The following is a 24,599-nucleotide window of genomic DNA, read 5'->3' on the forward strand; positions in this document are numbered from 1 at the left end:
AAACCTGCTTTTTATACACCCTTTTCTGTTGGAATTACACTGCTGGTATTAAGGACTATATTTCCTATTTTTTAATGAGGTTGAAATAATTTGTTATGTGGATTAGAATTTCTTTATTTTTCCAGGAGAAGCAGATTCAACATGTATAACCCACCCTTAACTGGCACATTACTAGATGATGATTGCATTTGGACTACGACATAAAGACTTTCTAAAGAAAACTTCCAAAGACCACTAAGAAAAAATTTTAAGATTAAAAATAATAAATAAAAGAAACTCAGCATGTAAACAAATGAAAGTCCTATCCAAGGACTGGTTTGATTTTCAAAACACAATATGGTTGCAAAACAATGTCTCTAAGCAGTTTCAAATCAAGACACCAGCTTCTGTTCATTCATGGCTTTGCTAAATTAGCATAATCTTATGAAAGCAAAACCAATGCTCTAGAGACGATGAACATTTTTATTAAAAATATATTCCTTCTTAATTTCTGAAAGTTTGAAAATGTAAACATTAAAATCAAAAGGAGAACAAATCTCTTCTTCTCTTATCAAACTGTGGTATATGTTCACACCCTCAAAGTCTTTTTGAAATGAAAGGGGGGATTTGCTTGAACAGGATCAGGAGTGCCAGTTTTACAAAAACAAACGAGAAAAGTAATGCAGCTGCATTTGCAAGCTAGGGGAACACCTTTTTCACTTAATATACAGAGATTATTCTGTACATACAGAATACATACATCCTCTGAAAATGTATTTCTAATTGCTGTTATCAGCCAAATTCAGGAATTTGGTATTTATATGTGTCAAGCACGCAGCAAGCTTAACTGAAATCAACAGGACTACTCACAAATTGACACAATTGCTGAAAGACTGTGGTTTAAGTATGCTTATTTAAATAGGGATATCTGTATGATATTAGAGATAAGGGACATCAGTTGTAGGCAGTTGTCACCGCTACTGCTGCTTTGTGTAGTTGTGGTTCGGTAGTGGCCATCAGACTGGATACATGCCGGCTGCCTTGGAGTCCTGGCTTCCAAAACGAAGTATGTGACAAGTGGGACAGAGAATGGGGCTATCTCTAGCCACTGCTGAAGAGGTACTTAAAGAAATACAGGAGCTACCAGATAGAGAGCAAAATGTTCATTGTCTCTTACACTCTTCTTTCTTGTTTTGCGAAATAATGTTTGGTCATTAAATCCCACATGACTGAACAAAGCTGATAGCTTGATTTTAAATTAGTTGGGAAGTGTAGTGGTCTCTAACCCAAGGCTATGAGTCAATATATTGCACACACTTGCTGACATTGCTCAGCGTTTCTACATCTTGCTTTCCACAGACACAATACTCCTCAAACTGACATGCAGGACAAAATAATATGTTGCCTGAAGCACATTATTAACTCAATACTGTTGCCCACGGACCGGGCGATGTTAGAGCCACTGCTCTAATAATTCTTCCCAGGATGGCCAGAGGAATCCTAGGTAAGCAAATGTAAATCTGTACATGCTCAGGAATCCTGTCTGAGGGAAAGACTTTGAGCTGTGCTTTTCACATAAGCATAGTACATTTTACACACATAAAAGAAATTAACATGATGCCAAAAATGCATAGTAGTATTTAATGAATAAGACAGTATCAAGATAATCAGCAAGCTCAGCATACACCAGTTAGGGGTGCAGTCAGTGTCTAAGCTCTCTTATTTACACATTTCTCTTCCTGTGGATTTTTAAAGGAAATGGCACATTTAAAACTATATGTTTTGCTGAATGTATATAGACATGTGTTTAAATTTAATTTAATTATTTTCAGAAAAAGGCTTTAAACGGGTTAGTCAATAATCAGTGTGGTTTTGTTGGTCTGCTTTGTTTCTTGCCTGGAGGAACTTAACTCCAGAGGAGATGTTTGCAGTGTAGGTCAGCATAAACTGGGATAAAGCTGCCTCCTAAGCGGATGCTTTGTACTCATTCATTATCTTTACCAGTAGGTGGAGCTGCCACGTTAGGTGCTGCATTTTTTTCACTTCTCCCCCTCCATTCCCCCACCCTTCACTCCCCCCTTCTCCTAATAAGCTGTTTTCTGATATATGTTGGGTACCATAGAGTGAGACTGAGAACAGGAAGCGGAGGCAGAATCAGAGAGGATTCTGGAAAGGTCTCTGTGTTTTCTTTTCCACTGAGAATACAGAAATTATAATTAATTACTAAAGCTTTGTGGATGGAAATCTGGACTATTTCAGGAGGAGACATATATTATCATATTATTTTTGGATGCTGGGCTTTGCAGTGATTTGTCATTCTCTTTCAATCAGGTAAGCTGGCAAAACATTTAATTGTACCCATAATAAATCTTGGCAATATGATCTTTTCCACATTTCGGAATCGGATTGTACCCTCTGGTTTGCTGTTAAGGTAGAGCCAAAGATGGAATGGGGAATTCAAAGCCATTTTGTACTGACTGATTGTGATGATGGTGTGATTTTTTTTCATTTTAACCTCGTTAAATCTGATATGTGGCCTTTTACTCTTAATGTGATGTTGTGATGCAGTAGTCTCACTTGCAAAATCTGATCATTTTATAATCAAGGTATACTAAATTAATTCCTAGCATTTTATAGAAGTGACCTTGTTTCCTAAGAAGAAAAATCTGGTGATATTCAGGCTCAGGAACAGCAGGTCTCATAAGATTCTAAGCATCTCAGATTCTGATGATCCAGGAATAAAATCTATGTGGCTTGTTACTGCTATTTTCAATATATATATATGCTATTTGAAGAAATTCCCTTATTAGCTAGATTTTGTAAAAGATATATAAGGAAATATTTTCTTTCTGTGCCATCTTTTTTGCATGGTTGTGTGTCTCTGTATGAGAGAAGGGGCTCACCAACTGTTAATTAACCAGAGGTCCACACCGACAATACAGTTCACATTTTGTCTGTAACATTACTGTTTACCTTAATATATGCTTCTTATTAGGACTGTTTGAAGAAATCAGCACAGGAATTATTATATTTCTTCATGTTATTGTCCATTTATCTATTGTCTCATTCATTGTTATCAGTAATAAATAAAGCCATCAGTTATCAAAGGTAAAAGGAAAATATCTATTGAAGATCACTTTGATATGTGAATTCTTTTTTCAGTAGTGTTTCTACAGACATACGTTCACATTAAAACTATATATGTTATCATAGTATTAATTTGGAAATTATTTCTAAGACAAAACAGTAGAAATTAAAAAATGACAAAAAAACATACAGCAGAATAAGGAGCCCACTCTTTACAAATCACCACCTCAATCCATGTAAAAAAAAGAAAGCAGGACTGGGTCTCAGGTGGTACTCTGAATAGCAAGTGTGGCCTGTACCTGAAGTAGTGATATGAAAGAATGAAGTTTTTAATTTGTATTTTTTATGGTGCCAAATCAATGTACCTGTGGTGTCCTTGTGTAACTTCAAAATAAATAAATAATAACAATGATGATGTTTGTTTTAAAAACATATCATGTTTGTGCTTTCATAATTGATTTGTTAAGAAAACAGTTTCAGAAGATGACTTTTTATCTCTACCAGTTTAATATTTAATTTTTGCTCTCTTGCACATCTCCATTTTGGGAGGAAAGATTGTTAAAGACTAGAGTGTGAGCTGCTGCAGTAATCTGAAGCTTCATAGCACCTGTTAAACAGATATGTTGTTTATTAGGCCTTGATATTTATAGAAATTATGTTTGTGTTGTTAGCTTATGATTTTTCCCTCTAATGAGAAGTTAAGAGTCCATACTGATTTTCTTCGCTGTGCCAATTAAGCTCAGTATTGTAAGGTTCTGTTTAGATGATACTAGATGCTAGCAGAGGTAGAGACTTTCACGTTTTCATTGGAGAACATGAAACAATTCCCTGTGCCCTATCAGATTCTGTCAGAGTGGCAGTTTGGTCATTTCCCTTTATTATGAGGTAACCTGGAGTGGGGAGGGATCAAGGGAAATGAGAAAGTATGGAAAGTATGGGGTTTTTAATCAATATGCTGATGACACATTTTGTGTTTTCACCTCTTTTTCTTCATCAGATAGCATTAGATGAGTTTACTTGTACCTTATGAAGATTAGGCATGGAGATAAATTTATTTGCCCTCGGAAGACTAAGGATTTTAGAAGCAAAAAGGATGGTGGGATGTAAGATGGAACTTTCTGACTGATGGTATCCATTTCCTTCTGCTACTCACGTTCTCAGCCCTATGTAATTTGTTATGCGTATGCTATGTATTAATTACGTTGCTGGAGTTCCACAACTTTTGATGGATCAGAGAATAGCAGATACTAAGAGAGTTCTTTGTGCAAGGCAAGAAAGTTGTGACCTTGTTCTCTAACATGCAAATCCTGGCCCTTTTTACCCATATGCTGTTCTTGCCATAAGGTGACAATGAAAAAATTGCTTGAACTCTGCTTGAGTTAAACCTAAGAGAAAATAAATGCAAGTTTCTGATATTTGGTACTTTATTTGTTAAGATGATATATTTGTTGAACTCTGAAAATGACTATTGAAAGTAAGTTTCAGGAAATTACATTTACACTGTTCTTTATAAAAAAATTCTAGTTAGAAACTTAACTTTCAAAAGTCTAATTAGCGTTTTTGCCACTCAGTGTAACTCTTCTATATTTTTTTACCTTATAGCTGTTAATCAGTAATATATACTGTAGCCATTTGGAGGGAATATTGTTTTTTCATCCTCACTTGAATAAATAAAAGGTTTAAAATATCATAATAAAATTGATGCTTACTAGTTCAGACTGCTTACAGAACAAATGTGTACACTCTGAGCTGTGGCTTCAGTGGGTCCATCAAATCAAGTGTCAACCACCATAAAATCCATCTACAGGAAACTGCATCCTCTTCATTGGAAAGCTACTGTTACTCATTACAGCTACTACTCCTGATTAATATCTCTGAAGCATATTGCCAATGGCATCTCTCCCTAAGTTTGGTATTGAGTCCCCTCCTATAGAACCTTGATATTGGAGCTGGTATCTTACAACCAGTTCACCTGCTTTCATCAAAATTTTCTTTATGAACAAATGGAATCCCTAGTATATTACTGTTATAGTGTTACTGCTTGATTTTCCTTGTCTTATGGTGAGGTAAAGCAGAGGGACGAGGGATAAGAGCAGCTCAGGCAGAGACTGTATTACTTAAAAATATAAATATAGAGTAGGAGCATCATATGCTCTTGAGTAATCATAATATGAGCGTACTACCACTGTAATCCTAAACAGGAGTAAGCAAGTTAAATTCTAGGTCACAAAAGTATCTGGTCTCTCAGTTGTTCATTATCCATCCCAAAATTATTTCTTTCCGTTACAAAGAAACCCCCAAACCAAAAGCACTAGCCAACCTACCCCAAAACTGTCATTTCAAATTGTTGCTAAACTTCAAGTGGTCACCAGTCTTGGTAATGTCTTCCTACAAAAAATTACTGTTCATTTACTATACCAACTAAGACAGATCATGGAATGTGTTTTACAGTAAAAAAATGCAACTAAGTTAAAACTTAATTAAGCTTTTATGAGGCTCTTTAACTGTAAAAACCTTAAGGAAAAGGTTATTTATGCTCAGATTAATTATTTGTCTAGTTATTTGTTCTTTATTGTTATTGATCTTTTCTTACTGAGTAGTTTTACTTAGGCAAGTGTAATCATAGAGCTATCACGTGCACAGATACCTTTTTCAACCTGGAACTGTTTTTCCTGCTCTTCTCTGGATTCCTGACTTGATCCGTCAACTTCCTGGATGTCATATATCCTTATCAAATGATCACGTTTTGAATATGTATGTATTGGCTGTGTAGTCCATATGCAGTGAGTCTGGCACATCCCAGGTATATCAACTGCATACATGCTGTACTGTTGAGCTACCTGCTCAGCAAAGCTAATGTTTCACATATGCTGAAGTTACTACATTATGTATAGATCAGCTAAACAGCATATACAGCTGACTCCCTATGCCTGCACTGCATCAGGTACATCCTCATACTTTGCAGGATTTCCTGAATGAAAGTATGAGGGACACTAGTAAATCTGAAAGGATATCACAGAGGCCAGTATGGAAAATGGCTGAGAAGAGTATCAGTACTATTGGTTCTGTGATCCCCTTTACTATACCCCAGTATAACCACTTAACAGGAAGATCTTGGGATAGAGACACATAGCAGGCAATTTCCATTTATAGATGATTTATGCTTAAATTAGACATTGCTTATTTAATATTAGGTCCTGTTTTTTGATATGAGAGGGGAGCAGTGTTTCTGACCTTTTAGCGTAATTTTTTTTAAGAACAATGTGAAGTGAGAAACTTCCTTTATGTGTGTGTGAAATCTGGGGCTAGCACAAATTGTTGCATGGTCCGCTTAACCATAAAATATTATTATGTATGATTACATATAGGTTTCTAAGAAGTTACAAGTTTGTATTCAAAATCACTACAGAAATGCAGATGAAGAATTAAAATGAGCAAGGAATAAAAGGAAATTAATGGTTCACAGGAAAAATAGTTCTTTTTATATAGGGCAACATGGCACTACATGGCCTGGCTACTGTATTCATTGAGAAAAAAATGCCATCGTTTCTCATAAATCATGTCCTTCCACTGTCTGGTAGTCCTGGGATAGGAGTAGAAACTTCCTGAGCCCATGTAGCCTGAATTTGGGCCCACATGTCCCAAATTCTTGCCTATATTGTTTTGAGTATCCTGAAAAGTCTGCCCTTTGTTATGTGCTATTGTACTATCTTTTAATATTTGGACACAGTGAGGAATTCCAAATATATGTTGGTTAAAAATATACTCTCCAACCAAACCAAAGTTCTTGGTCTAATTTTAAATATGTCCAAATAAGTTTTCAGATGTTAAAAAGAATGCACTTTGTTAGCAAACTCTCACTGCCTTTTCAAAAGCCAGTCACAGAGTACAACTGTGTAACTGACTTTGATACAAGAATATTTTTATCCCTTTTTATTCATATTTGAAATATATGTGTGGTGATCCTGGAAACCTGAAGGTGACTTCACCTCTGTCCCACCTAAAAACACAGATTTTTTTTTTCTCAAATGCAGTTAACATTCTACCAACTTGATTTCCTTGGGCACTGAAATTTCTCTACAGTTATTACTGTTAAGAGCATTTACTTTTGAATGTATATGTGATTGTGCAGTGGTTAAGCAATAAGGATCAAGCTAGTAGAGTACAAAATTAGGATATTAAGTCACAGGAATGAAGAAGCCCTATACATTTTAGAAAGCAAGACTTTTTTCACCACAGACAAATTGTTCTTATTTGAACAGATACTTGAGTGTGTTTTCCATTGAAAAGCACTCTTTAGAGGGAAAGAATTCCCTAAATCTAAACTGTGTCCAAAAATTCAAGTTTCCTGTGATAACTTTTATGTTACACAGAGAGAGCAAGCACATTTAAATGATGAGTAAAGGCATATGCCTAACTTGCACTCTTGCACCTGATCAGGGAACAAAGCAACTTCCACTTACCACAAACAGCTTTGAATCTTTTTTTTAAAAATTCTGTTTAACTTTCTTTTAACTTAAATCCCAATCATCTGTAAAACTTGTGTACGACAGATGAAAGCAAAAGTGCTAGGGTTTACAATAAGAAAGGCAATCTATTTATAATGTTACATTAGGTCTGAATGGAATAAACTTGATGACAGAAATAAGTAGTTACTCTCAAAAGGGCCCAAGGGTCCAAGGTCAGATTGAACTGAAAGAGGGCAATCCTAATGTTTACTTTCATTCAGATGAAATGTCTGCAGAAAAGCCTGTCACTAATATTTAAGGCCAAAATGTTCATATGAAGAAGTCTGACCCGAGACAGAAGTTTTGACCAAAAGCAATATAAAAAAAATTCAACTTGTGCTAGGAAGGGATTTGTTCCTACTGAGTGAAGTTGTAACTGAGTATTAAAGGTGTCTTCCTGAAAGGTTTTTGCTAACACCAGTTTAAGTTACTTGCCATGTATTTCCTACACATCAATTTGCTTTAGTTTGTGTTGTAAAAGGAAGAATACCAGAATTCTAGTAGCTGCTATAACACTAGCTATCATTCTGTAGTGTGTATTACTTAAAGCTATAGGCCTGTAATTAGTACAGTACTTTGTTAATATACTTAAATTTCAACATTACAAGAGACACCTTTTAAAGAGGTGGTAGAACCTGTAACTCATAAGCTTTGCTCCTTTGGATTTTTTACATACAGGTAGTGACTAGATCAAAGTCATAATTTCATAATCCATTCGGAAAATATTCCAAACTTAGGGCTTGGTTAAGTTGTATTAGGCAGTTCCATGATGCCTGAATGAACGCCTTGAAGAAATCCATGTACATTTTTCATGTGCTGTGTTAAACCACAGGTATAAAGCACTCTATTTTCATGTTGACTTTTTGTGCATTTTCCTCCTTGTGTAGTAGCGATCACATTCAGCTGAGAATTGTGTGTAAGCCTCTCAGTCAGAAGTTCCAATTTTTTCCCTTTCAGTTTCCTAGACAACTGTCAAAGTCTAAATACAATCCATTAATCTTGTGCTATACAAAGTTTATTCTTTCATATTTTGTATTGATTAGTTTCTGGGGCTTAGTAAGACTAGGAAAGTAAGTGTTCCAGCTGCATGATTCTTAATGATTCAGTTAATTTTCTGAATTTAGTTTGTTATTTCTTTTTAGGTTCATAAGCAATATTTTCTGTTGCAAATGCATTTGCATAAGTTCCCCTAGAAAAATTTAGAAAAGAGTATTACTTTACAAACAGACCTTTCTATTATTTTTACAAAGCAAAATTGATACTGCAATGCATTTAGATATTGCTAACTGGTGTTATTGTGACTTCTTTAACACCTCCACAGTGGATACTGGTGTATGTTCCAGCGTTTCATTTTTCAACACATTTGAATTTTAATTTGAGTACAAAAAAATATTTGGAATTAGTTGAATCTAGGTTATGGGGAACACACAACAAATAATTCTGAATCTGGACAATTAATTTGGTGGATAACTCTGTTTCTTGTTAATCTAAAACCGGGTTAACATTTTTATAATCACTTAACGCTTCAAATGTCCATATAGTGGCCCACGATTTCCATTCATTGTCTGGCATCCATCTCTAACACAAGATTTCGCTTAGTTGAAACCATCACTGGCATATTGTCCTATAACAGTCTTTATAAGAGTATCTAATTTTGAATAAGCCCATGTCTTTTCTAAATCACATTTCGGATGGAATCACACATTTTGCCACGGGACAATATGACAGTAATATGCAACTATCTTTTCCAGCTCATTGAAAGGGAGCTCAAGTGCATGAGGATATAGTTTGAAAATTTTTTTGAAGCAATATCATGTCTCAGAATTTGAAGGATATTCTAACCAGTCTTAAAATAAATGCTGATGCCATGTAGGCAGAAGAGTTCAGGAAAGAGTCCCACAGGAAAGAAAAAGTATAGTCTGTCCATCAGGAATCACTCTGACTAGGCCTGAGATTTTACCTATGATTGACTCTCAGAAGCTGAATCAGGATAATCTATCCCAAATAAAAATTATTTTGGTCAACATGATATCAGCCAAAATAATTTTCTGTTGTCACTTTCAGCTACAGTAAAACCGTATAATCTGGACCTGCCTATGAAAATTTCTAGTCTTGAGGTGAGAACCAAAGACATTAGATTAAAAAAAACCCAAAGTATTTTTTTTTAATGTATTGCAAATATCTGCATTATACAGAAAAAAATGCTAAAAACCACATGAGGTAAGTTATTAATAATTGAAATTCTGTAATGAAATTACTCTGACATGGCCTAGGCCTATTATAAATTCATGACAAAGGGCTCACAATTCTGCCAACCTCCTTCCTTCAGTTTTTGCTGTGACTACCATTGATACTACTATGCTACCATGATGTATAGCATTAGTAGATACAAAGCTGCATCTCTTATCCATTGGAGATACAGCAAATACAAACATACATAGGATGTAATAAATAGGGAGATGGAGACTAGGTGATAGGGTTACATGTGAAAAAAGGTTCTTTGCCTTGTGTTCTAATTCAAAACACAGATTTATTGAAATTACCCGCACTCCTAGAGTTATTAACAATTTTCACATTAAAGATGAATTCCTCAACACACATCAAAGATGAATTCCTCAACTTTTTGCAAACTGGCAAATATTTTAACAACTGGATAGAAGTTACACCCCCTCTTTTGAAAATAAATGTCATATGAATGATTAGTATTAGTGATTACTCTTTTATTAGGAAGCTAAAGTATGCCTTTCATATTATTTTAAAACTTGCAAGCAACAGCACTTACACATTTTGCTTACTTGCACTGTATCTGACCATGAGATCAGATTTCAGCCACAAAGCTACTTCAGAGACAGAATCCAGATGTACCCAATAGGCAAAGGGATGGGGAAATCCCCTACATACCCCCAGGTAAAGCTGCATTCAGTGGAAAATATGCATTGGTGGATAAGTATCATTGGTGGCAGTATGAGAGTCATGATCCCCTGAGGTTAGTACTGGAGACACAGCTTTCAGATGTCTTCAGTGGAGCCTCTCCAGTAGTGACTCACCACAGTAAGATGTGCTGAATCAGTACCTTACTGAAAATGACCAGGACGTTGAAAGAGTTTGCTGTTAGCAATTGTTGGAATGACTTAACGTTACATTATTAAACAAATAGAAGCTCTAATTGGCGTACCACTTATTGTATCTTTGGGAAAAATGTAATTCTAGATTAATAATAACTAGTACTACGTAAAATCTAGGTTAGTTTTTGAAATATATTTTCTGTAGGAGTACTTGTAGATCTTCTATCTTTATAAATAAGAGGAGCAGTGCTGTAGTAGAAAGCTTTCACTTTCTTTTTGCCCACCTTCTGTGTTCTCTTTGGCCCGATCTGTGTCTACACTGATTTTCTTTGTCTACAGAGTTTCTACAGTGGCTGCTCATTCTCACTATATTTGGAGAAAAGTATTATTAAGGGCTGTTTAAGCAGAAGAGACCTAAAAAAGAAGGATGTCTTCTTTTTCTTTTCTTCTCTAGGACTAAAAACAAAATAACAACAGTAAAAAAAGTACAAAAAGAGACAGAAATATATCTAGTTCAAATGAGAATACATGTCTTAAAGACATTTCATCTCAATCTCAATGGCTGAAGACTGAAGTTTGCAAGCTCTAAGTAGACTATTTAAATGTAATGAACTAGATACTCAGATTATTAAAGATTTAAAGACTGAGGAAGCCATAGCCAACCTTTGCTCAGCTTTTGTAATGATGCAATCTTTAAATTGAAGAACCTGGAAAAGAAATTGTCTTTTTCTTCTATTACTTTGCTTGAGATGAATGAAAAATTTTGTCACACGAAGAAAAAACAACATTCTCTAAGATAAATAACATGAAGAAGTATCCATATTTTCATGCAAATATAGACTGAATTAACTTCTATTCCTGGTTAAAGACAGTAAAGCCAGTGGGGAGTAATGATACACTGTGCAGTTCCCTAAGTGACAGATGAGAACACTCCTGTTTAGCCTGGGCACAGTTATCCCGTGTTTATAAAAGACTGCGCTAGTCATGCAGTAATCTCAACAAGACCCATTTTTCCCTTTTAGCTAAAGCATGCAGAATAAATTGAATTTTTGAAACTCATATCACTTAAAGAATATTCTTAAATGTACTTTCAGTCTGTGTTAAGTTTTGTGGACTAACCCATGTTCCATCCTGCTTTTCCTATGTCTCTTTGCTTTTAGGTTGGGAAAATGTGTCTGTGGATATGTAGACTTTGTCTATTGCGATTAATTTTGAGAAGATTTGGACACAGCAACAAAGAATGAGAGAGTCTTGAAGAAACTTCAGTCTTGAAGAAGCTTCAGCTCCCAAGGAAAAACTTTTCTTACCAATTCCATTTTCTGCTAGGAATGCAGCCTTTTTGTTTTCCTGATAGCAAAAGATCCAGTGGCTAAATTCTGAGATCTGGCATTTCGTAGAAAAACAAAGGTAAGACTATCTTTTCTTCTCAGCCAGAAATAATGTTTCACTTCATAAGATGGCCATTTGATATAGCACTATATATCTTCACTAAAATATCATTGGGAAAATTAAATGAACATCTTTAATGAGGTCTAGCTGTAGAAATTTGTTACATGTATTTTAACTATTTTCCATTAGAATGTAAGGATCTTTAACATTGGAAGGTATTTGAAAAATATTAATTAAGTACTGTATTCCAACTAGGTTGATGTGCTAAGAAAGACACCCTTCCTCTTCCTCTTCCTCTTCCTCTTCCTCTTCCTCTTCCTCTTCCTCTTCCTCTTCCTCTTCCATTGCATATGGTTTTCATTTGGCCTTCTTCAGGTTTCTCCAATACTTCAAGTATTCACACTTGATCTCTTTTCACACCTTCTCAGAGGCAACTTATGGTGTTAAAGAAAATAGAAAGCAGGACTGCATTTAAAGAATTACTGGAGGTTTTGGTCAATTTTTATAAATAAATGGGTCAATTTATTTTGGGGGTTCTACAACTTGCAGGTACGTATATGAGGAATCCAGGTTCATTTCTTTACATAACCTATCTATTTTTGATTACTCCAGTTTACTAGGTACCGTGTATGTTGGCCTTGATGTAAGAATCTTAATCCGCTATTTCCACTCCTAGGAAGGAGGAGAGAAGAAATAGGAACAAATTAATTCAAAAGCAAATGTTGAAGTGAGGTAGAAAGGGAAGAAAAGAGATGAGTGTGGAACAGCAGTGGGCACAAACAGGCAAATAAGAGGGGGGAAAGATTATCCATAGCAATATCTTGGTGAGAGAGAGCAGCTTCCAAAGATATCCTCCAAAGAAACAGTTTCTGGATCTTTCAGACAGGTCTGAGATTGCTTGCCAGTCTGTAATCTAATCTGTTTTGAGTGTTTTCCCATCTGCCTAGTCTTTCACCAGTCAGATTGAACCTCATGTATTATATTCTACCCAGATTTCCAAAGTCTTACAGTACTTTCTTTTGTTGAGATTGGGGTTCTTAAGATTTAGTTAACATGCTTTCACACTTTATTGCAAGTCATTACTGAGGATATTAAATAAAATTGCATGTAACATCCCTGAAGCACCACATTAGTATTAATTCATTAGTATTAATTCATTAGTATTTCCTGTATTTACTGTTCTTCAGTCAGGTTTCAGCCAATGGGAGTGATCAATTCACACTCAGCCACTTATCACTACCCCCTTCTAAATCCTTTTAAAGTAAGGTTTTATTAAGGAAATATTATTTCTGTTCCATACCATTATTAGTTGATTTCATATTCTCATAATAAGTAAGTATTTTGTCTTCTGTGATTTATTAATTTTATTAACAAATACTTGGTGGTGATTTCATTATTTTTATTTTCATTTAGTTACATAACAGTAATGCCTATAGGTTACTGAGGCTGACTGTACAAATCCAGCCAAAAATTATAGTCATTGCTACAGATAAATTATATTCTAAGGAAAATGACACAACATATGAATGATAAATGTTGGAAGGAATGGAAAAAAGGAAAACAAATCCTACATATTAGTCAGTTAGGACCTGTAACCACAAATTATCATAGTTCAAATTAGTAGATTACACTTAAAAGAAAAGGCAGGTTCTGGGCAGGTGCTAAATGCTGGAGCCTGTTTTCAGCTTTGAGGAAGTCACTCCTTTCCTTGAAAACACCTACTTTTGTGGAACTGACATTCAGGGATTCCTTGGCTTAGGACCCATGGATAGTTTTGACTAGATATCTTCAGGTATCTCAATTAACTCTGCACTGCATTGCATTTACCACTTTGGATTACAGCAGTGACATTTTGGGGCTCTTTTTGTCTTTTTGGAGTTCTGTTTCTTATTCAAATATTTTTAAAGCAGTAAACAATAGTGTCAAGGTGCCAGGAGAAACAAGGTAAATGTCAGTTATGAAAACATAATAATCTATAACAGTAAAAAAATACTTCAAAGCACTTCAGCAGATAAGGGGATAGGTTTTTCTTTGTGAAACCAGCCTCTGTGCACAAATGCCATGAGAAATTCCAATAAAAATATTTCATTTTAGATCATCTTCACAACTAACTAATATTTACCCATCCCCTTTCTTTTTTTAGGATAAATTGAATGCAGCATTACCCAATTTGGAATTTCATCAGAGCATAGTAACTTAAACATAACTTATCTTCGCTTCCAGTGTCCTGGTTTCAGCTGGGATAGAGTTAATTGTCTTCCTAGTAGCTGGTACAGTGCTATGTTTTTGAGTTATGTATGGGAAGAATGTTGATAACACTGATGTTTTCAGTTGTTGCTAAGTAATGTTTAGTCTAAAGTCAAGGATTTTTAGCTTCTTATGCCCAGCCAGTGAGAAAGCTGGAGGGGCACAAGAAGTTGGCACAAGACAGAGCCAGGGCAGCTGACCCAAACTGGCCAACGGGGTATTCCATACCATGTGACATCACATCTAGTATAGGAACTGGGGGGAGTGGGGGCGGGGGATCGCCGCTCGGGGACTAGCTGGGCTTCGATCAGCGGGTGGTGAGCAATTGCACTGCGCATCATTTGTATATTCCAATCCTTTTATTATTGCTGTTGTCATTTTATTAGTGTTATCATTATCACTATTAGTTTCTTCTTTTCTGTTCTATTTAACCGTTCTTATCTCAACCCACAAGTTTTACTTCTTTTGCTGATTTTCTCTCCCATCCCACTGGGCGGGGGTGGGGGGGGGTGGGGCAACGAGTGAGCAGCTGCGTGGTGCTTAGTTGCTGGCTGGGGTTAAACCATGACATCCAGAAAACTAATACCTGAATTTTGCAAAACAACTTCCCAAATACTAAGAGAGGCGGTTAAGATGACTCATTTCTTCTGACTCTTCCTGCATACACTCCCTCTGTACTTTTTTCCTCCTCAGGACAGTGGTAGTTTGAGTTGAGGTAATTTTCTGATGACATCAGCACAGAACAGCTACACTTTTTACTTCTAAAGCTGCAGAAAATAATCTGTAGCTGATGCTGAAGTGGTGCCACTAGCCCTGTTGTTTCTGTCTCTCCTACCATGGGAGCCCCACCTTTTTGATTTGGAGAAGCTTCTTAACTGGCCTAATGTGAGACAGCTAGTCTCACTAACACTAGCGATTTAGAGCAGAGTTTTTAATCCAGGTTTTAGCATCTGAGAGGCTATTGCTGTGCTTGGCAAAGAGGAAGGTATTATTCCCAAATTACAGCCTCTCAAATAAAAGATTAGCATAAGAAAATTATGACAGTTGGTCATTTTACAGATTCCATTTGCTATCCTTGCATTTATTCCAACCCTAATCAGATGCATGTTTGTGTGCCAGTGTTTCAGTTTTAATGGAATGAAAATCTCAGTAGTCAGCTTTTTCAAGGTTTTAGCAGGAAAATCATTCAAATGCCAGTGCTCTAAAAGCAAAAACCCCATCCCATAAGAAACACTGCAAGGTTTGCTATTTCTCCACCTTGAAAATTTTGGAGGGTGTATGTGGACTGCTTCATGCAGAATGCAAATAACCTGTTATATAACCTGATGATTTTAATAAATGATCATAGTGTCCACCTGGTTCTTACACCAATACTTTCAATTTTACCATTTGCCTAATTTTATTATGGACATAATATAATTAACTGAAATATGCATAAAATTAAGAACATATGGATACTGTTTATTGCTCAACTTTATTATTTAAAGAAAGGGACTGAAGGAAAACTGGAAAAGGATTTATGGAATGCAATGCTCAAATACAACTAAATGGATTTATTTGGCAAAAGCATGTCTTTAATAAATCGGAGCTTATTTTTTCTAATGAAATCTATTGAATTGTAGAGACCATTATACATATGGTATCTAGGCCCAAATTGTATTTCAAATACTTGAAGTTCTTTTTGCTGAACAGTATCATGTATTGAGGGGCCTGGACCACGTGTATTTTTGAGACTATTCCTTTAAAGATTGTTTTTTTAATGAAAGCTATTCTGAAATTACTAGATATACAGAATTCTTTGTCTGAATTCTGCCCAGTATCATTCATGTCCTGGCAGTTTAGTTACTGGATAACAAGCAATTTTAAAACTAGTGAAGGAAGAAGAGGGAAGCTATCACTAACAAACACGTGGTTTATAGTTCAAGGATTGCTAAGAGCTTGTTCAGGGCTCAGTGCATGGGACAGAATTACTTTTGTTTCGTTGTTCTATTAAACTACTACATGTGTAGCAACAGTAATCAAACACATATTTCTGTGTTGATCTATTAAGCTCTGTAATCTGAATGAAAACACTTGGGGCATATTTAGTATGGGAAAAACCTTCTTGTGTAATAGCAGCAGCCAGGAAAGATGTAACTGCACTAGACAGTAGTGGAGGCAGGAGTCAAGTAATGTTTCCAAATTGTCAAGAAAACTTTTTTAAAGCATGTTTAATGATTGTCTGAGAAACACAGTGAAATCCCAAGTCTGCTAATGTTACTTTTCCCAGTCATTCATTGGCCCCTTTGTGGTCTTTGTGGACTTCTAGCAATACAAATACATATATTTCTAGTGAGGACAATGTATTTTGTTATAGGATTCATAACCGTAGGTGTTAACGAATGAAAAGCAGCCTAACCAAATGCACTGAACTATAAAGAGAAGACAGACCCACTGGTGACTCTGGGAGGGTGTACCTTTTAAGACTAGTTTCACAGAAAAGGCACCTAGGTCAACAACTTGAATCACAGACCTGCCTAAAATGTCGAATAAAGGAATCAATTATTCAGAAAGACCAAAGGGAAATGTCAAACACCTTCTTAGTTTATTAATCCTGGATGGCCAGAAGCAATAATCAAGGGAGTGTGGACTGTATCCAGAGAATGCGTGTGCTTTTAATTCTCAAATAAAGGACAATTTTTGAGTTTAGCATCCTTATAATTGGGAGTTGCATTAATAAAAAACAGGTCTCAGCAAAGGCTTCCATCTTGTACAAACTACAAATTAGTAGCACAAGTTTCAGTATAGCAACATGTGATAAGGTTGCCTGCTGGAGACTCTGGCTGGCTTAACAATTTATTTTTCAATTTATACTGCATCAGTACCTCCAGCCCCTCCAGGATCTCTGTGATTCTACAGATTACATTAACTCATCGTTCTCCAGGCTCTTCCTTGAGAAAAGCTTTCTCCATGTCTACATTGCAGTATATTTTATTTATGAATTTATGGTCAGGTACCTCAGTTCTTGTCTTGTGTTACTTAGATGCTTGGTGCTATAATCTAGACTGACTAAATTATTTCAGTGATCTCAGTGTTGATCGTACACACTGATGCTGTGCTGTGAACCCACGCCAGAGACAAAGACTTGAGGTGGCACAGGAGCAGGTTTACCCACCATGTCATTGTATTGGTAATTCAGATTTAGGAATATGCTATTTAATGTCTTTCCTCCAGTTTTCTGTTGTAGATTCTTCAAGCACTTTTTAACATCCCCCTCTACCTTCGTACAGGATTTGAATTTTTGAGGGTCATTTGAAAAGAAATCAATTTTTTCATAAGATCATTACTATAGCACTTTGTGTGTGTGCGTGTGTGCAATTTCTACAAACTGCTCCAGACAGGCAAGAAGCTTTAGGAGCAAGACTACTGAATGAATAAGAATGAATACAATATTATGTTTCAAATCTAGACGTGGCAACTCCAGAACATAGATGTTGCACATTCATGAGGTAATGTAGGGAAGGCTACATGGCTTCATGTACAGAAAACACAATTAGAACTCATTTCAGGCACTGAAACTTAAGAATTGGTTTTCATAGTTAGAATTATTACTACACTATGCCACAAACTTTTGCAAAGTAGACATCAAATAAAGCTATCATTTCTTACTTGGTGCCACTGCTCCTTAAGCAGATCTGCCTGTCTTCTGCCATTCCCTCCCTCCAGCCATTCAACCCTCTCCACTGTGCTGTACAGTGCATCAGTTTAAGTAACTGGTCCTGCTGCAGAAGGACTTGGAAGACAGAAAAGAACATTACTTTCAGCCGATGCAATGCTAGGCTTTGTAAAGACACCTATTGTACAGTGGAGAGTTTGGTGCAGAGGGTAAGAAAAAGCAGCAGGGACTACATCATCCAGCACTGGCACCAAAGACATTCATAGGGAACCAGAGTCTTAGATTTCAAACTAGTTTTAGTCTGAAATAATATTATGACACTTGCCTTGCAAAAAATCAGGAACAGCATTCTTTTCCCACATAGTGTTGATCATACATCCTGCTTCCTTTTACTTAAAAGGCTTGTGGTTTTGATTCACAGCTCACAGACAGTCAATAAATGCAACCTAACCTGCTTTGGTATCTAACATTAACCTTCAGCACAGTAAACTGTCAGTAAGAAAGAATTATGTTTGTTCCTCCCATAATTCAGTTGCTGTCATTTAAACAGCATTAATCGTACGAACACTTCTTTTTTGGTTAATGAAAGCATTTACGTTTGTAAAGCCGGATTACTGATACTTGAAAAAATACAGGAAGACAAAATGTATCAATGTAAAATATAGGCTTAAAATTTTCAAGAGTACTTCACAGAATATTCATTTATACTTCTGTTAAAAAAAGATGTAGTTAAAACACTTGTATCAGTATTTTGCTCTAACTGGGAGAGTCTAAGGACACAGGCAAAGCAGTGTTTGTGGGCAGAAGTAGTGTCTTTTTCTAGACCAACAGGAAAAAGGTGAAAAATAATTTATAAAATATCTAAATAAATTCTGAGCAGTTGCTTTTAACTTTCATTCACTTGAAATATGCTGCTTCTAGTTCACGCCTGGAGAGGGTTTCTGAGCAAATGTTGGGTTTTTTTCTGTTGATATGTCCTGGTTTCAGCTGGGATAGAGTTAATTGTCTTCCTAGTAGCTGGTACAGTGCTGTGTTTTGAGTTCAGTATGCAAAGAATGTTGATAACACTGATGTTTTCAGTTGTTGCTAAGTAGTGTTTAGACTAAAGTCAAGGATTTTTAGCTTCTTATGCCCAGCCAGTGAGAAAGCTGGAGGGGCACAAGAAGTTGGCACAGGACAGAGCCAGGGCAGCTGACCCAAACTGGCCAACGGGGTATTCCATACCATGTGACGCCATATCTCGTATAGGAAGTGGGGGAAGTGGGGGTGGGGGGACTGCCGCTCGGGGACTAGCTGGGTGTCAATCTGCGGGTGGTGAGCAATTGCACTGCGCATCATTTGTACATTCCAATCCTTTTATTATTGCTGTTGTCATTTTATTAGTGTTATCATTATCACTATTAGTTTCTTCTTTTCTGTTCTATTAAACTGTTCTTATCTCAAACCACGAGTTTTAATTCTTTTCCCGATTTTCTCCCCCATCCCACTGGGGGTGGGGGCAGTGAGTGAGCGGCTGCGTGGTGCTTAGTTGCTGGCTGGGGTTAAACCACGACATGGTACAATGTAGTTTTCCTAAATTATCTAATTTTCTTTTATAGGTCATTCTTATGCAAGAGGCTAAAAGTAATTAAATTTGCAGGATGAAAACATGGCACAGGCACTGCTGGTACCACCAGGACCTGAAAGCTTCCGCTATTTTACTAGAGATTCTCTCGCAGCTATTGAAAAGCGTTCTGCAGAAGAAAAAGCTAAAAAGCCCAAGCAAGAACATGCAGATGATGATGATGAAAATGGTCCAAAACCAAACAGTGACTTGGAGGCAGGAAAGACACTGCCATTTATTTACGGTGACATACCTCCAGGAATGGTATCTGAACCTTTGGAAGACCTGGACCCATATTATATCAATAAAAAAGTGAGTGAGTAATCTTTTGCAGAAAACAGAATATAGTTTTCTACACTAGAAAAGCTTAATCACAAGATATGAGGTTAGAGCCATGAAGCCACTAAATACACAGAAACATCCTTTCATTTAACAGAACTGATTTATGCTCTTCTATATTGTGACTCCTTCAGCTTCCATTGAGTTACTTGTTATTGACTTCATTGTAAGGAAGATATAGCTTCCTGAGCTTGCCTGAACTTGAGAACATGACTGAATTTTCCTCATCTCCATATAGCAGTAAGACCAGATGTGACAAACAAGGTGTTCCAAGCATGTCTTTGCAGTGGAGACAGTTGTAGATAACCAGGTAGCATCCATCCAAGTTAGTGATATAAAGGGCTGTAACCATATTCTTTGTTTCTGTTACAGCTATGTAACACATGTAAAAATATATCTATATATGTATGTATAAAATATATCTATCTATATATGTAGCATATAGAGACTCTGTGTAAATCTTGGGTCATATAAAACTACCACAATGAAAACTGTTGCTTGAGGTGCTTGGAATTGCTATGATAGATCTCTGCTGCACAGCTGTCAATTAGAAGCCTGTGGCAGACACCACAGAAAAGTTAGGTTTTCATGAAGGAATTGAAAAACAATAGCTTTGTTGTTCTGAAGACTGAGAGTTTTCATACAGAAAGAGCAGAGCAAAGAGTTATGATTTGTGAGAGTAACGTGCCTGAGTTACATGTGTGAGGCTACAACACAACTGGACCATTAATAGCATAGTTGTGCTCCATGAAGAAAGTAAACTCCTAAAAAAGGTGTACTTCCCCTTCCGATTTGCACAGTCATATGAAGTCCTCATTTTCACATGATCCACAAGCCAGGGACTTGGAGATAGAAAGGCTACTTCAAACAGATCCATTCAAGTAAAAAGTTTGCCCCTCGACCTTTTTAAAAGTCAGGACCTGCAGCAGAGTATATGGTCTTTGGTCTTGTAGCAATGATGCATACAGTCTGGAAACAGACTACCATTATATGACTTAAGAGAAAGACATGTAACAAACAAGTATATCTCCGAAGCTGGGATTAGTTGTAGACTGTGTTAAACTCCTCGAGGATCTGAAACAGTCCAGCCTGGGAATGGTTAAAAATACCTTATGTGCTGCACAAGTTACTGAAAGGTACAGCTGACAGGAAGAGCAGGTTCTCCTCTGTACTCTCTATCTGCTTATTTCCACATGCTCCTTTAGAAGCATCAAGATGTTCTCTCAGTTCCTGACAGACCTGCAAAGTGTTGTGGGTAAGGAGAGTGAAGGAAGGTAAAGCTGTGGATGATAACCCTAAATTCAAAAATGCAGAAGGTGTTTTATGGACAAGTGCTTGGGATTATCTTTTCCCGTCTCTCTGAAACAGAGAAGGAAACGGACAGAGTTCCTCTGATGACGGCTTGAAGCATTCCAGGCTGCCATCGAGATAAGAAACTTGATGTTGAGCAACTACAAAAAAATGAAGACATAAAACATTTCAAGCTGTAAAGAAACTTACTTTGTTTGTTAGGAAAAAATCACACCAATAGCACTCTCCATTTAGTGGCTATATTTGTGATTCGCAAAACTGTTTCTAAAATTATGGCTTCAGTAATAGGAACGGGAAAGCAGAATCCATATGTAATTGCATAACCTAACAGTTGCCAAAGTTAAATAAACAGTGCTGTAGATAATACAAATATTAACATTATTAGGGAAATTTAAAGACATGAAAACTCAGAGAAGGAGTGTTGCCAAGGGTTATTTTCATTTGTATGGTTTTGGTTATATCAACAGTTCCATGCAGATTCTTACTTACAATATAATTGTGTACACAAAGCCCTTTTCTTGACTAGCTGCAAAAAATTCAGGAACAAAGTTGCATAAATAAGTTAATGAATAAAGTTTTCTAAACAAGTCTTCTACAAATGAAGTATCAGAAAACCTGAGAAGTACTGAAGTATACTTTCTAACCTCCAATGATCAGAAAAAATAGTAAAATTTTGGGGGACAAAAGTGTAAAAAAGACTACTGATGGACTTGTTCATCTATAAGAGTAATTAGTAAGCTGCAGAATCTGTAGTCACAGGTGACATCTGTATTTAAATTACGTACCAGCCTAATGTCCTCGACAGAAAACACATGGACATCTTAAATGATGAACTAGAATGTCATCCCTCCTCCAGTTTATAGCAGAAACTACTCTTAATCATCAACTTGTCAATGCAGAGAAAATCATAGGTGAATTGTAGTCTGTCTTCAGGCCCTGCTGCAGCAGTGACCTTGGGACAGGCAACATCTTTCCAGCATTCCTAGCTGGGTGAAGGACTGTAGGACAGAGAGAAATGCACAGAGTGTGAGTCCGTTCTCTGTCATCCTCAGTGCTATGCTTGATGTTATTTGGTGAACAGGCGCCGTCAACACTCCTTTACCTATTTTCTTTCCCACTGTAGAGAGGTTTGCTTTCTCTCCCGGAGAAGGCAGACCAGATAGGCAGTAAAGGCCACAGAGAGGGCAGCATTTTTCTGATCACAGCCAAGTTTTTACAGAGAATGGAAATCAACATGGAGAACAGTGATACTATATAGCTCTGCTGAGAGTGTAACAAAGACTCTATTATGGTAACACAAAGCAGAGCCATTACCGTCGACAAAGAGCAAAAGGAATGAAGAATAGTCATGTCCTGAAGAAATTTCAAACAGCACCAAAGATGCCAGTAAACCTCACACACGAATACACTTGGAATAAAAACGATAACACTTAGGTGATGACCGCCAACAGGAGCAGAATGTAATGAACATGAACTGTAGGTTTATCAGGTCAAATTTTAAAAGATAATAACTACCTAAATTTGGTGTTTACATATAGGGAAAATAAGAGCATATTGTTAAAAATGAAAACAGCATTTTTTTGAAGAAAAGATTTGTCATTATAGGATGCCAAATTCTGGTGCACGTTTGTCTCAGACTGCTCAGAATGATGACAGCTGGCAATTTATTAATCCCTTTTATTTTTTTCACAGATACATTTTTAGAAAATACATATAATTTATATTGGTAGTATTTAAAAATAAAAAATGAAAGCAAAATTATTTTAAAATTATGGTTAATTGTTTAGTGACAGGCGTTTGTCCTTGTCAACATATATATGTGTATATAATTCTGTCAAGTATTTGTTCCCAACACCAACTGGCATTTTGAATTGTCCTTCTGCTGTTTTCGTTTTGTTTGTGTTTGCTCACAAGGTAGAGTGTATTTCATTAATTTGAAACTCTGACTTTAATCAAAGACTTTGTTAGAAATAAAACTGAAAATACTTTAGTGATGGAATGCTGCATTTTGCTAATATTGATAAACTGACATTGGTGCTGATAATTCCCACTGGTTTTAACAACATCAGAATTCAGTCCACATGCTGGGAAATTCAGCAAATTGGAGAATTTGCTGTGGAAGGCTTAACCCACTGTATTCATAGAAATCGGTTGTTTTCCTACCACAGGTACACAGTAGAATGGAACTTGAACCTCACAGGCAGAGAATGGAATCCTTTAGAAGGAGGTAAAGATTTATGTAGTCAACACTGTATTTTAATTTTATATTTCTTTTTTGCAGACTTTCATAGTATTGAATAAGGGGAAGGCAATTTTCCGATTCAGTGCCACATCTGCCTTGTACATTTTAACTCCTTTTAATCCCATCAGAAAAATTGCTATCAAGATTTTGGTACATTCATATCCTTTTTTCTTAATGTTGATTTAAGGGTTGCCATTTAAAACTATTGAATTACTGAAATAATACTTTTCATATGGATATACAAATTATGTCCATGTGGGTGTACTATGCTAACTAAACATATGGTGATATTGCTGCTTTTTAAGTATGATCAGATGTGAATTGCAGTATGATCTTCATTCCTACCAAGAGAATTCTCTACTGAACCACCTAAAGCTGTCAGAGTTTAAGTATCAGGCTTTATATACAAAAGGAGACCTGTTCCCATACTAAGCCTTGCAGCTAAGGCCAAATTAGTAACAAACCATTGCACTTGAACATATCTAAGGTCACACTCTCACCAAGACCAGTAGCGCTATTCATGAACAAGACTCACTTAGCAAGGACAAAAGAGCACGGGTAAAGAGCTGCTTTTTCAGGCATACTTTTTCAGCATTGTGTTTTCAGCATTGGGGTAGCTGTCCTACAAAAGATCCAGGTCAGAATAAAGGAGAATATCTTCAAATGTATTTCAATTATGTCCAAAGAACAACTTGGGCGTAAACAACCAACCTCTTCCTAAAAATCTTTTAGAATGATCCCCTCTGGCTTCAATTAGTAATTATGTTTGGGTACTCCTTTCATATTTTTACAGACTTAAGGATGTGTTTAAGTTTCATTTAAATCCTAAACCTGCCATAATTATAGAAGTAGTGCATTGTTTTACAGTAAGTGCACCATAACATGCCAGATGGCATACGATTTAAAATAGATAAAATTATGTGCAAAGCTTTATTTTCAGATTTTACTTAGAATGTCACTTTATTTTACATATTTTTATATACTTAATATTTTTAATTATTTCAGTGTTATAAAACTGTCATACTTTGTTGACTTACATGCCTTGACTATAATCTACATTATTCAGCATGCTTATCATGTGCACTATTTTGACCAACTGTGTATTTATGACCATGAGTAACCCTCCAGACTGGACAAAGAATGTAGAGTAAGTTAAACATTTTTACTTCTTTAT

General features: G+C 36.2%; 1 protein-coding gene across 1 annotated transcript in view; it reads left to right on the forward strand.

The window, feature by feature from the left end:
* Positions 1-2,113: 2,113 nt before the first annotated feature.
* Positions 2,114-24,599, forward strand: part of LOC128144187 (sodium channel protein type 2 subunit alpha-like) — a 79,720-nt gene continuing 57,234 nt past the window's right edge. Inside the window, exons 1-5 of the mRNA XM_052792657.1 lie at positions 2,114-2,310; positions 11,800-12,046; positions 19,529-19,845; positions 23,465-23,583; positions 24,483-24,572. Of these exons, the coding sequence (XP_052648617.1) occupies positions 19,579-19,845; positions 23,465-23,583; positions 24,483-24,572 (476 nt within the window). The 5' untranslated portion in view covers positions 2,114-2,310; positions 11,800-12,046; positions 19,529-19,578. The remainder of the gene's footprint in view (positions 2,311-11,799; positions 12,047-19,528; positions 19,846-23,464; positions 23,584-24,482; positions 24,573-24,599) is intronic.

The sequence above is a fragment of the Harpia harpyja genome, chromosome 7 (assembly GCF_026419915.1).
Source record: "Harpia harpyja isolate bHarHar1 chromosome 7, bHarHar1 primary haplotype, whole genome shotgun sequence".
Taxonomy (NCBI): domain Eukaryota; kingdom Metazoa; phylum Chordata; class Aves; order Accipitriformes; family Accipitridae; genus Harpia; species Harpia harpyja.